Source organism: Tachysurus vachellii, chromosome 3 (genome assembly GCF_030014155.1).
Source record: "Tachysurus vachellii isolate PV-2020 chromosome 3, HZAU_Pvac_v1, whole genome shotgun sequence".
Lineage (NCBI taxonomy): Eukaryota > Metazoa > Chordata > Actinopteri > Siluriformes > Bagridae > Tachysurus > Tachysurus vachellii.
The window spans coordinates 20,836,001-20,850,308 of record NC_083462.1 but is presented as its reverse complement, the minus strand read 5'-3'; the positions used below and the strand labels follow the sequence as shown (position 1 = coordinate 20,850,308).

The following is a 14,308-nucleotide window of genomic DNA, read 5'->3' as shown; positions in this document are numbered from 1 at the left end:
CTGGCATTTTGGAAATTTAAATATTAATATATCCTTAATTTTTATATTTGTATACTGTATTTGCTTTGAGACATTGTTCCTTGCTGAAAGTGCAACAGAAATAGAATTTCATTGACCTGAATCATTTGACCTTAAATTTTGCACTATTAACTTCTGTAGTATAGTGTATACATCATATATATGACCTAAGCAGCAGTCAGACATTCAAATCATTTCATAATTTCATTTACTAACAAATCAAAAAAACAACAGTTTTGTTCCAGTGTGGTTTATTATATTTACAGTCATTCTTTTAAAGGAACAGAATTAGAAAAAAATACAAGGTCTATTAAAAAAATTGAACACAGCACTGAACCCAATCATTCCAGCCTAAATCTGCAGAAATGAAAAATTCTAATCCAGACCTCTGGAACCTCCAAATAGTCCATGTGTTTGGTTTTTTCCAGGTGGAAAAACATTGGTGCCAAAAGATTAAGAGTGTAGAAACTGGAATAAATGATTTTGGACTGTCTAGTGGTTGATGAGGTCTAAACTAAGATACTAAGAAAACCTCTAGAATGTCTTAATAGAAATCGACAGACCTAAATTTGATTGCACTAATTCTGAAGTACCTTCTAAATACTATTACAAGGCCATTCTTTTGAAATGTAGACTCATTAAACACAGAATGTTTGGTATATAAAGCTCGTCAGAAAGGTGTCATATCGATGTATATAAAATAAAACCCAAGAAGTAGCATCATCATTCACAATGGTCTCCCAGTCTCGCATTTAAACTGGTGACATCAAATTGTACATCTAGACAATCCTGTAAACCTCTCACCAGCTGGCAGAGTGAGAGACGGCATGATCGCCGTTGTTGTTAGGGTTGATCAAGCACCATGTCTGGAATAGAGATGCAGTATATTTACACTTTGAGTAGAAAGAACTGGTGTTACAGTCAAGCTGATTTGATAAACTCGGAGTAATAAACTAATGAATCTTGTGAGTTCTGCTTTTTTGAGTCAATTGCACACCGCTTACCCTTTGTTGCTTTAATATTTCATATCCAAAGCCAAATTACAAAGACAGATGTAGCACACGCAGTGATCTCTTTTTACGGCGTAAATTCACAATATCGTCTGGCGTATTCATATTCATCCTGTGCGTCTATAACCAAAGAGCAATGACTGTAGGGAATTATTAGCCAATAAAGACTGAAAAATGGCTCTGTTGCAATATCTTGATTAATCATCAAAGCTTCAGTGCAATTCATGAGGGTAGTGATGAAAAAAGGCTCATTTCGGCTTGTCAGCAGGAGGCAAAGTGTTATTAATTGGAGTGGAGCGTCATGCACTTCTCAGTAAAAGACTTTATCCAACATTGGAAAATTTTCTCTGACCACAGAGACGTCTGCTTTATAAGTTTAAAAAAAGGTGTGTGACTACACGCAGAAAACACACATCTTATTATTTTTATGGGATGTGGTTTCATTTGTGAGACCTAAATGATGTTCCTTACGTTCATGTTTCATTCCAGACTTAATATATAATTGAAATATAATTAGGGAGTGAAAGTGCAGTTTTAAATGAGGAACTTGGTTTCTTTTGTTTTCACGTACAAGCACGGTTCAGAGTATTTCCACAAAAGGCCATTCAGTTCGCTCAGGAGTTAAAAGACGCGAATGGCTTTGTGTTGTAAATGATTTGTCTGTCGTGTGTGCGGTGTGTTAATGGACTACAACTAATGTTGTTAGTTCTGTGACGTCAAAGGAACAATTCTGCAGAGAAAGCACATCTGCTTTTAGGGCTCCTCATGGGTTCCTGCGATGGTGACTCTACACACGCACACACACACACACACACACACACACACACACACATACACACACACTAGCACATTTGGCCACAGCACAAACTCTACCACACACTCTTCTCACATCACACTACTAAATGCAGCTTTCTCATTTTTTTTCTCTTTTACTCCCCTCTCCAAATGTCTATATACAGTTTAACAGAACGGCCCTCCCTTAAAACAATTGATTAGTCTACTAGAAAAAGATTGAACACTGCCACACATGTTAGAAATAAAACAAACAAACAAAAAAAATAGAATAGGTAGGAAGAAGGTTTAGTTTTCGCTTTGTTTTCTTCTTCACGAGACTGAACAGCGTCTTAGAAAGCACAATATTCATATTCACAGAATCTTTTTTGTTCTAAAAGAAAGCTCTGCTAGTTCCTGCCGTCGATCCAAATTAAATATGCTATTCAAAATTACACTTCATGCAACAAACACAGCTGACCTGCGAACCACATCCAACCAATGAAATTACTAGGTGAATTGTTATTATTATGATTATGATTATGATTATTATTATTATTATTATTATTATTATTATTATTATTATGATAATTATTATTATTACTCTTATTTTTGACTGCTGTTGAAAGTCTCTGGGCAGTTTTGGGTTTGTTGGAACTGTTCTTGGCACTTTCAAGATGAAAACATCCATAATACAGATTAAAAACATGTTCAGAGTACAGTTATCAGACATCAGGACAACCTAGTAACGGTATTCCAACAACTGGAATGACCATATGTAAACACGTATGTATAATTCTCCTTAAGTTACTCTATTAACCACTCAAGTACTACATAAGATATCTAGAGCCAATTCGGACCTGTTAAGAAACATTCGGTAAGTGAGTTTTTTTCTAATGGAGTCTATAAGAACGCAGCACTCTTTCGTCTCCTGGTTCCATCCCTCGTGTTCATGTCCACAGAGATGAATGCAGCCTCTTCTTTTCTTTTTTCTCTTCTTTTTTATCTCGAACCCCACTGTGCTGTGTTTCTGCAGTTTCTGCCACATGGTGGCGCTCTTGCTCCTGCTTAATCCAGCCAGACACGATGCTCCAAACTGAGAAAATCCAATGCCTTGGCTCTAGTGTTCTCCATTTGTTGACTAGTTAAAGTGCCACATCTTGCGTTCCTCCAATGGTTCTTAAGACACTATCATATTAAGACATTTATGTAAAAAGACGAAAGGTTGAGACAGAAGTTCATCGTTTCATAAGGCAGTTTGTCCTTGTTACTTTGACCTGGAGAGAAAAAAAAATAAAATAAAGAATGTTAACAAGCTGGAAAGGTAAAGCGCTCAAATACAAGAACATTCCTAGATGACATATGTTCATGTAACATCTAACACCATAAAGGGTTCTTATTCTCTGATGGAAAGCGTAAAGGTTTCAAGGTAAAACAAAAGCTAAAACCATTAATCATCCAAATAACCTTTGAGAAATGGCAATATTACTTGTCAAATATAATACAGTTTACATTATTTATTTATCTAGCAGAATTGATGTACAAAATGCATTGTAAGTGAAGCATAATCCATTCTGATTTTTTTTTTTTTTTTTTAATGGACGCCAAAATATATAACTTCTACATGTTCTGGTTGTGTACAAATTCAGAATTTAATTTCTTTGTCCTGTCACATTCCACAGTGGTTGTTAATGTCTAATTAAAATAGATACCATATTTAGAAAGTAGACCAGGGTTTTAAGAATTTGTAGGTTTTTATTTTTACAGAGTGTAAAAATGCATTAAAAAATATAAGGAACAATATATTCATAGAAAAGTTACAATGTATGATGTTAAATGAAAATGGTGAAATCGAACCAATTTATGCTCCCTGAGATACCCCAAGTGCTTGTTCACAGTCATCTAAAATTTGTTGAAATGTAAGGTTATCCAACAACAAGAAAAGAATTACGTGTCTGATAAGTCAATTTCCATCCTGGCGAAAGGATGGAACGCCAGTGTACTGGTAAAAAAGGTAAAGGAGTTTGCTCCAGGGCCCAACATTGGCTCTTTAAGGCATTCCTGGGATATAAATTTAAGAGCCAAATTGTTCCTTAAAGTTCAGCCAAAATGTGTCTCATGATCTGTGTGGCAGCTTTAACTCTAGGCTGTTTTCTCTCCCACAGGGTATCACAGGGAATTTTTTTATTTATTTTTGTTTACAGCCTCATTTACATTCAGGTTTGCTCATCTGCCTGCCCTTTTCCCTACTGGCTAATTACTGGACATGTGACCTTTTTTATTTAGCCACTTTTACACTACAAAATACATACTGCCATGAATTTTCACTGCAGAGACAGTAGAGTCCATTTCCTCCATATATATCAAAGTATAAAGTGTTATGTACACAAAAAATATTGTGCAAAAGAGTAGTTCAGTCAAATTTGACATTTGTAAAGATGGCAAACCCTGTGACAGCACATCTGAAATAACCGATCGCACACATGCAGAGATAAGCATTCACTGGAGTGAGCTTGTGCACCTTATCTGTAATCCTCTTTTTACATATCCTGAATAGATATAATCCTCATTAATCCCAATTTTAAGGCAGATGTTTCCCACAGACAAGGATGGATGAATCCAGGAATTGCATGAGATGTTCTAATTTATTTCATAACCAAAAACCTGTTCATTTTAGCCGTTTGCAGCAACTGGGAAAGCTGGAAGTGAAGCACATGCACAGATGTTTTTGCTTCTTTAGTTGCATCGAATCCTAAAGTTACATGCAATTATAAAAGGACCATAAGATTATTGCTTCTCTCACCTACCAATAATCCTAATATAATCTTGGCCACATTATGGCAGACTCTGTGATAATGGCTGTCATAACGATAGACCTGCGAGGTAACAAAATGACTCCATTCTGTTTACATCGTGATCTGGGGCTTGTGCAGAAAACAGGTTTGTGTAAAGAAATATTCTTTAATTGAGCTTGTAGAATATTTTCTGTCAGTTAGCATGTTTTGTTAAAATTTTGCTTTTGACATCAACCCAACAGCAGAATTTAATAAACTTATCAGACATTTTTAATGAGTAATCTCTGGACTTTGTCGCCTTTCAGTATGAGATGCTTGTTGTTCCCTCTGTAGATAACCGTACACAGATTTTTAATTTTTTAAGATAATGACTTCAAATTTTAAAAGCTTATGAACAAGCGCTTGGGGCATCTCAGGGAGCAGAAATGGCTTTGATATCACCATTTACTTTGAAGATAGAAACGTTTGTGTGGAAAAAAAAACTTTACTGTTAAAATATTTCCCCCCAGTACACAAATTAATAATAGAACTATTTAGAAAAAACTACAGGTTCTTACAGCGCTGAGTGTCCAGTTTCATATGAGTCTTTAAGAACCACTGTGAAGTTTGATATGAGAAAAAAATGTAGTCCTGTCAGTTTCGCTGAAAACAATAACATAAAACTTGTACCCTAGGTTGGTTTCAGGCATATTACTCATCCCAGGAATAATTGTTTTGCATTTCAATTGGTTCAATTGAAGTTGTTACTGTATAACGACTGATCGATTGACGTCTTTCTCTTTCTGTTTTAACATAAAAGATGAAATATTTCGTCATGCAGGCAAACATAATCTCCTGAGGGTTAATCCTATCTTTCCTAATGGTGTTTTTTATACGAGCATTGTAGCAGCACTCATGCTATAAAAGATTAACAAAGTCATCAGTGGTCTTTGGTTATGATGGCTTGAATGTATGATGTGCAATTTTAGCTGTAATCTGGCAGAATGATCATATATTTTAAACCCAGGGTATGGTAGCTACGTAAACCTTATACCTTTCATGATTGTGAAAACTTCAAGCACGAAGACTTTAGAGATGAAGCGATAGCACTTATGAAATCATGATAATTACATTTTACACTTACATCTAAGGCATTTGGCAGATGCCTTTATCCAGAGAGACTTACATTTATCTCAGTTATACAGCTTCGTGCACCTGGGATCCGAGCTCACAACCTTCCAATCGGTAGTGCAACACCTTAGACACTAGGATACCACATTCCCCATTAAATTGCTTCAAGGTATAAAAATTAGGAGGAAGTTGTGTACTAGTGTAAGTACTTCAGAAACAGGAAAGTCTTTAGACATTTAGACTGTTCGGACATCTATCACCCAGGTGTGTGAACAGAGAAGTGTTTTGATGCCTTGTATTTTGAGAAATTGTGTTATCAATCTAGCAGTGCCGGAGGATCGAAGGGAACATAGTGCAGTACAGGGTGTGATAAATGATCTACTGACACTATAGGTCTGTACTAACTAATACTGATACTATCTAAAGAGAACTGAGATTTTTTATTTACAGAATGAAATATAAAAAAAAACACAAGAACAAAAATATTTTCTGGCTTATTAACATTGCCCACACGTAACTCTAAACCTTAGCATGCTTTTCCACTCATCAGCCTACACGCTGTGCCTGTGGGAAAATGGACGCAGAGAGTTCCACGTGCGCTCTTCACCTTGCTCTTGTTACCTCACGCACAGTTCATAATGAGAGGCGGTTCAACTGGGAGTAGCTGTTCGACCCTCACAGTGCCGGAAGGTGAGTCATGGCAGCCCCGCCTTTCTCCACAGCCATATGTGCCATCCCACCTTCCACCGACTTCCTGGCATGGCTCAATGCCAAGCGGGTCAAACTCAGTTGAGGGAGAGTACTGTCCGAGAATGGTGGACTGCTGTCAGAGTCATTCACACACCAAGCGTGTTGTGAACACCTGCTCTGTGTTTTCATACCAGAGGGATTGTGCCAGGTGCTGGGTTCTTTCAGAGAGGTGACTTTGGGTAAAATCATTCATAGGCTTAATGCATCAATCTGTAACTTTTACAGATGTAACAGAACGTCTATATTAGGATAGGAAACTACAGTAAAAAATGTCATACTACCTGATGTCTTCACAACACACAATTTGCAATATTTAATATATTTACATTTACCTTCAAAAGTGTTAAAACTTTTGTATGTGAAGACGTTGCAGTTACAGTATGTTTTCTTCAAAACACCTACAGTACATTTCCAATGAATTTCCTTTCTCAATGTATACGTTTTCTTCAAAACACCTTCTTCAAAACACATACATTTCCAATGAATTTCCATTCTCAATGAATCAAATTCACCATCCCGTGGCAGGATCCCACGCTCTAATTGCTGCAGCCCGGGTTTGATTCCCGGGCAGGGCGCTAACCCAGTCACTAAAGAGTTAACTCTCAGTGCCGGTCCCAAATCTGGATAAAAATGGGAGGCTTGTGTCCGAAAGTGCATTCGTAAAACTTGTGCAAAATCTAATATGCGGACACGTGATCTCCTGTGGCGACCCAGAACAAGAATTTCAAATTCAAATTCAATTGAAAATTTCAATAAGAAATTCAAAGATAATTCAGTAATTCAAATTAAATTCACAGAGTAATTCAAATCTAATTCACATTTTTGAGGATAATTCTCAAAATCCTCACAGAAAATTGTGATGCTCAGGATCTAACAGAAGTAAAAAACAAAACAAAACCACAACAAAAAAAAGACACTCATAGTCCATTGTTTAAATTACTATACAAATAAAACGGAATTGAATTGAATAGTTAATGTACATGACCACTTTAAATTCCGTCATCAGGGCTCTTAATATGATCCGTGGCAGGACATTTGTGAGTAAAGCGAAGAGCACACATGGAGCTTGTTTGCCTCAGGCACAATGTGTTAGCTGAAGGAACGAAGAAGCATGCCGTGAGTAATAGACGTGATGCGATAATGCCGAGAAGGCACAGACCATTCCTATAACAAAAGCGACATTTCGACATCATTCATTATGTGTAACAAAATCAAACACAATCCCTCCCTGAGAAGTGACACTCAGTCCTGTATAGATCTGATTATTGACCATCATTGTAGATTGGAGGCTAAATCATTCTACTGTAATTTCAGTGTTCAGCCTAATTCACACAATGCAAAGTGGTTCAATGGTCATTATTTCATTATTACTGATTACAGAAATATATATATATATATATACATATATATATATATATGTATATATATATATATATACACGTATATATATATATATATATATATATATATATATATATATATATATATATATATATATATATATATATATATGAAATATAAAGCTTTGGTATTTTGCACACCAGCTTTATTTCCTCAGACTGTGTGTGACTGCAGTTTGGCTTAAACTGACACAATAGAATAACATGTATATAAAGTCAGTAAAGAAACATAACCAGTTGAATGATGGTAGAGTTTAATGCAATCTTTTTTTTTAAGAGCTACAACTGCCTTTTTTTCTTCTGTGTAAACCAGAGGTGTAACAAGGGGCTTGGCATTTTGGGATTCAAGCCCCTTCTGACCTTTTTATTAATGTTTCTTTGTAAGTGGTTAACATAATACACACTGTGCAGCTGATTATATACGTGTCTAATAATATGTTTTGCACAGCAATTGTGCGATAATGAGGGTCTTTACAATGATTATAATGACATTCAAGAAAGTTTAACAGAGCCAACATTATGATTCCGAACTACTCGGGATGTCAAACGGATTCGTCGGATAATTTATTTAATCTGATTTTTATTGGGAAGGTATCTCTTAGTTACATGATTATCTCTTTTTACCTGAGGGAAAAAAAATTGCTCCTATTTTGTTGTGTCCAGATTCATCATTGTATGTCTTTGTCATGTCCCACTACACAGTGGTGGTTAACATAAAGCTTATTTGAAAGTAGACACTCAGATGCTTAAGAATTTGTAGCTTTTTTACCTAGCCTACTAAGAGCAATAAATTAATGGAATTTGCGGCTCTCGTTGCCGCGGCCAGTGTTCGATTTCCAGTGCCGGTCCTGATTTCAGATAAAAATGGGAGGGTTGAATCAGGAAGGGCGTCCGGCATAAAACCTGTGCCAAATCTAATATGCGGACCACGTGATCTGCTGTGAAGACCCTGAACAGGGAGCAGCCAAAGGAAAAAAAAAAAAAACACTGATTGATGTCCAAACATTCAAGAGGAATGGAACATTAGTGTACTGGTTAAAATGGTTAACCAACTGGAATAATGTTTCCATTTGAAAGCTATTAGCCTGCTATAGGTACTATATATAAAGTATTGGGATATCAAAGTGACAGCTGATGAAATACTAGACTAGCACTAGACTAGCACACTTTTAACTAGCGTTAAAAGACTAGCACAGAAAGGTTCTGCCTTTGAGAGTTAATATGTTTTAAGGTATTATTTTCTTGGTAAAGTGTCATGAATGAACTATTTCCTACCCAGAGAAAAGTTACTAATATGGCAAGATTGATCGAATTAAACCTCACACCTAAAAATAATCGTAGCCTTCAAATGAATTCCTGGTTACACCATTGACAGCTCACTAAGTACAGAGACTTATCCTGAGTGTATATAAAACTATCCATGTTGTATCTGTGTCAATAAACCAAATCCCTTCAAATCTCCCAGGGCTAACCAAAAGCACCTCAGTGCATCCAGCCACATCCTCATAAACTTTTAAGCTGTCAACAGACACTGAGCAAACAATCCCAGCTCTCTTCATGTTGACTCAGACTATTATCTGAGCCGGGCTAAGAGTGATATTATTTCTTATTGATCATACAGTGAACTCCTGCAGGTTTCTCTTTATCAATCTATGATTCATGGCATAACAGTGAAACTTTTTTCTACAAACATCAATTTCAAGTAAAAATGTGAGCTGGAAACTGGTGAATATGGTACTGAATCTTCATGAACTTGAGCTCTCGATAGAAGGATTTTTGCCCACAGTGGGCAAAAGCAGAACCCAGGAAGCACTGTAGGCATTATTATTTCCGTACCAATGGATAATAAAAGTGAAGAGTAGCAACACAGGGACACTTTAGGACTCGTAGCTGCAAATTTGCATTTCCATTACTTACATATACATTGGTTGCAGTTGCAAATGAGATGTCTTCTGTGGTCCTTGGTACCCGTAGGAGTCGAAGCCACCTATAAAGTCAACTAGAAAAATAAATACAAGAAAAAAAGAGAGCAGGTTATTAACTATAAAGATGATTATAACAGAGTGCTGTTGAATTCTCCAAGCTGACTGTCAGAAGGTGTTGAGGAATTATCAGTTGTTTCGATAGCAACAGCTCATAAACTGGGACTTACGTTACCACAATATATAAGGATTTTTAGCACTTAAAATAGCTGCTGCTGGGTCACACACAACTTGGGATAACAGAATACTGTGTAGTTGACCAGGAATTTGTCGATATCCAGTTAATTTTCAGTGTCCTGTATTTCATCCACTCCTTTTTCAGTGGCATGTATTTCATAACTCGCTTCTGCACTTCCGCAATGTTCAGTATTTCACTGCATCATGCTTCCGAGCTATTTTTGTGAAGTGTTTGTGAAGGGTTTTCATGTAAAGTTTCTGATTGGTGTCTGTTGCTAAGCCTCAAGTCATAACAAAGCTTCAGAGCTTTAGATCAGTGCCATGTGAACACCGCTACGAAATTACAAATGTGAAACATTTCTTAAACCAGAGTGAAAAGTTGTGTTTAGAATGATAATAACCCAGGGTTAAACTCAGTGTGAAAACCTTTAAAACAACTAGTAAAATAGATTAAAAATATGTTATTATTTAGCAAGTGTAAAATTGTTGAGATGGTGAGGCTAACTGTATTTATTTATACAGAACTATGGAAGGAGACTCCAGTATCAGTGATTTTTTTTTATTATCATAACTTAAAATAGAAAGGCTGGTGATGGAATGAGTGTTTATTGCTTTGAGTGATTTCAGGAATTAACCTGATTCACAGATGTTCCATTTTAATATAAAATGGGACTGTAAATCGATAAAAAGTATGAGGTGTCATTATTTTGTGTATAAACAATTGCTGGCAATTTTCACTTGTCTAAGCGAATTAAAAAGCTTCATGATGCATTTACAGGAAAATAATAAACTTCAGGGTGGTACAAGTATCTCTGCATCACAGCGACTGGTAGTTGAATATTTTCGTATAAAAGCACACACCATCATGTTTTATTATTTTATTATTTATTTTATTTCATCTTTTATTGCGTGTGCCTGAGCGAGTCAATAAGTTACAGTGTGTGTTTGTGTCTGTGTGTATCCATGTGTGAAATAATCCTGGCCAGTGTCTGAAGCCTGTGCAGGCCTGTGAGGGTGTGATATCCGAGGCAGCTCCTGTCTCTGGAGTAGCAGACGGCCTAAAATAGCACAGACTGACAGCTAAAGCCATGGACTGCCAGTAGCAGCAGCAGCTGGCCAGCTGTTTCAAAGACACAGAGGTAGTAATGAGTGATAAAGATCCATTGTGGTTCTGGCAAAGGCAGCTTTTCAAATGAACACAGAAGATAAGAAGGACAATTAGCTGAGCTGATCTCTTGAGCATCACTAACAGAAGAAGAAGCACAGATTGAGGATTATTAGTGTTCTGATGGCTGCGTTTGAGAAGACACACAAACCCACAAAGCCCATGATCCACACCATAATGGTCTCATTATGAAATTAGACCTAATGGTCTTATTGGTGTTCGTAACAAGAGCTGCAAAGATCCAACCATAATGGTGCATGCATTTTTTTTTTTTTACAGAAACATTGCACCCTTAAACACAGGGCTTTTCACAAGAGTTCTCTGCATGGTTCTTTTCTTTACACTCTAGGACCAAAAACGGCTTTTTGGAGTGATGCCACAAAAAAAACATTTCTTTCTTAAGAGAACCCCTGTTTTCATTGTTATAATTGAAAGAACCTTTTTACAGCTACAAAGAAGCTTTTGTGCAATGGAAATGTTCTATGGATGTTAAAGATTCTTCAGAGAACTATACACTCTGCCAAAAAACATTTAAGAACAATTATTTTTAAGAGTGTAGTCTTCTCGTGGGGTCATTCAAGGAATTGTTTCTCAATTGTAATGGCACTGTTTTAAGGTTTATTCAAAAGATATATTCAGAAATATTCAAAAGATATATTCAGTTAAAAGTTTTCTATTGGGATCCAAAGACCATTTATCCATCCAAAAGCATTTCAGGAACTCTTTAAGAATAACTCCATTCTTTAAGAATGGAGTGTGGTGAGGCCTGCATAGTGATCTGGGATCATTCCATACTCTTCTAGAGCAAAATAGTTTTTGATGTAGTAAACTGGTTTAGGTTCCTGTACTGAAATGCTACAACTAAGAACTGCTGCCATAATCATCATCATCATCATCATCATCATCATCATCATCATCATCATCATCATCATCGTCAAGAACATCAGCATAAGGGCTGGAAGGTAGCATCAGTTTTCATCCACAAACTCAAAATATTTCAAAGACCACTGTGAAAAAATGTGCCTTATTGTTTTTTTTTTAAAGTCCCTGTTTGATACTGAACTCGGGTTACTACCCAAATAGTATTCTACAATTTCTTCTTTTGTCTTGAATCAGTATCCTCAGGGTTATCCAGGGAACTGGGTGCTCTAAAATGCCCTTAGGTGTAATATAGGCATGGTTATGGTTAAGGCATTGGGTTGGTTATTGGAAAGTTGGGATTCAAGCCCCTGCACATACAAGTTTCCACTGTTGGGCCTTTAAGCAAGAACATTAACCATTTCTGCTCCGCTGAGGGAGCTCTTACCCAAATTTCCTAACAAGCTGGGATATTGCGAAAAATAATAACACTGCTGTAATGTAAATGTGACAAAAAATAAATTCTTCATTAGTCCAACACCACTGAGCTACCACCAAAATAGGAGCTCCAATGCTAATCTTAACAATGCTACACCATAAAAACTCATCACACATGCACAAAGATGTGACTTTGGATACGCTCTATAAATAATACTTATTAAGTAAAAACCCAAATTCAGAATTATTTTACTTTATGGTTTGCTAATGTACTGATTTGGTGGCAACACGGCTCGACTCTTTAAAAGGTTTGCCGGTTCACTGAACAGCAATGATTGAAAAAAAAGGAGCTAGAAGAGAGCACCTAACTACGTAAATTGGACAGGCAGCTCCACAACGGTTGCATTATCGCACCAATTGAAATTAGTGCTAATATATTTAATGAGCCTGAAGAAAAGGCAGAGCGAATCGAATAACATGACATAATGTTCGGTTCAATTGAAGTTGAAATGAGGTGTGAAAATAAGTGTAGAGCAAAGCCTCTTTTGTATGTTCTTATCGTATACTGTATTACGTCTGGAAGGGTAAGTACTAATATGCTCTTACAACACCTTTCATTTCCGACCCAGCTAAATGGCTAAATGCCTCCTGGCTAGCTGATCTATTGACTGGTTCTAAAGCGTAGGATCATGGAGGAGGCAGGGTTTGGGAAAATAGATGGAAACTGAAGCACATGTCGCTTCCCCGATCCTTTATGAGCCTTGTTGGTTTGTCTCACCCTGTGCTGGATTTGTAAACTGTGCACAGTGCAATGCTAATCATAAGTTCGATTTTAGCTCAGTGATACCAGAAAGCTGATTGCGTATTCCCAAATGAAGCATGAGACCTAATTCCTTTTGTTACACATGCAAGGACTGTGTGTGAAACAAGCTGAGAGCCATTTCCTGATTATCTTTTGCCTCGGTTTCACAGGTTTTTTTTTTTTGAAGGCTGAATTATTTTAAATTATTTCATAATCTTTTCTTTAATTGGACCTCAGCACATTACTCTTGGCGGTTGCCGAAATTACATCGATAGCAAGGGTGCTTTGTTATGCTGTATTAATTAGGCACCTAATAGCCAATACGGTTGCCTGATTAGCCACCGATATCTTTCACATCGCAGGAGAATCTACAACAATAATGTTTCATATGGAAAATTGAAGAGCTACAGACAGACCTGACAGTCCTTAGCAGAGGAAATCAAACCTCCCAATATGCCCTGGACATTTCTAATCACTCCACCGCACACACCGTGCTCGCTCTACACAAACTGGCAGTGATTGGGAGGAGAGATTTTCAATTATGGACATTTCCCCAGAATGTCTCGGCGTCGCTGATGAAGACATTCCAGCCGTTATTCAGCAGCAGGCTTAATGTGCGCTGATTAAATTACAGTCTATTTGTACAAGAGAGAAAGATTTTATTTACAGCTCAGGGTAAATAAACTTGTAGAGTTTATATTAACGAAACAGAATTTCATAAGAGCAAATTATTTTCTTTGAACAATCTGTGTTTCCTCTGCGGTAAAGTTTTAATAAAGTGCTTTAAAGGTTTCATTGAGGGCCTTTTTACACCTGGTCACTTCATGTGTTTTCTCTGATCCGATAGCTATCTGATTTGTTAAAACTGTTTCATTTACATTAGGCCACATAAATGCGTCTCGGCGAATCGGATATCAATCTGATCTTTCTACTCCCGCCCAAAATGCAAATATATTTTACCTCATTTCCGGGGTAATTGAAATGGAACACACTTTGGTGTGTGCGGTTGCTACAAAAAACAGCATTTACTGT

At 36.8% G+C, this 14,308-nt stretch overlaps 1 protein-coding gene across 3 annotated transcripts in view; it reads right to left on the bottom strand.

Moving 5' to 3' along the window:
- Positions 1-352: 352 nt before the first annotated feature.
- nkain2 (sodium/potassium transporting ATPase interacting 2) overlaps positions 353-14,308 on the bottom strand; it is a 193,055-nt gene continuing 179,099 nt past the window's right edge. For 2 of the 3 annotated variants that reach the window (XM_060864968.1, XM_060864967.1), the window contains 2 exons: positions 9,772-9,853; positions 353-3,076 (listed from right to left, as the gene is read on the bottom strand). In XM_060864968.1, coding sequence (XP_060720951.1) covers positions 3,067-3,076; positions 9,772-9,853 — 92 coding nt within the window. In that variant the 3' untranslated portion in view covers positions 353-3,066. Of the gene's footprint in view, positions 3,077-9,767; positions 9,854-14,308 lie in introns of those variants that run through there. The other variant, XM_060864969.1, reaches the window with a different exon arrangement.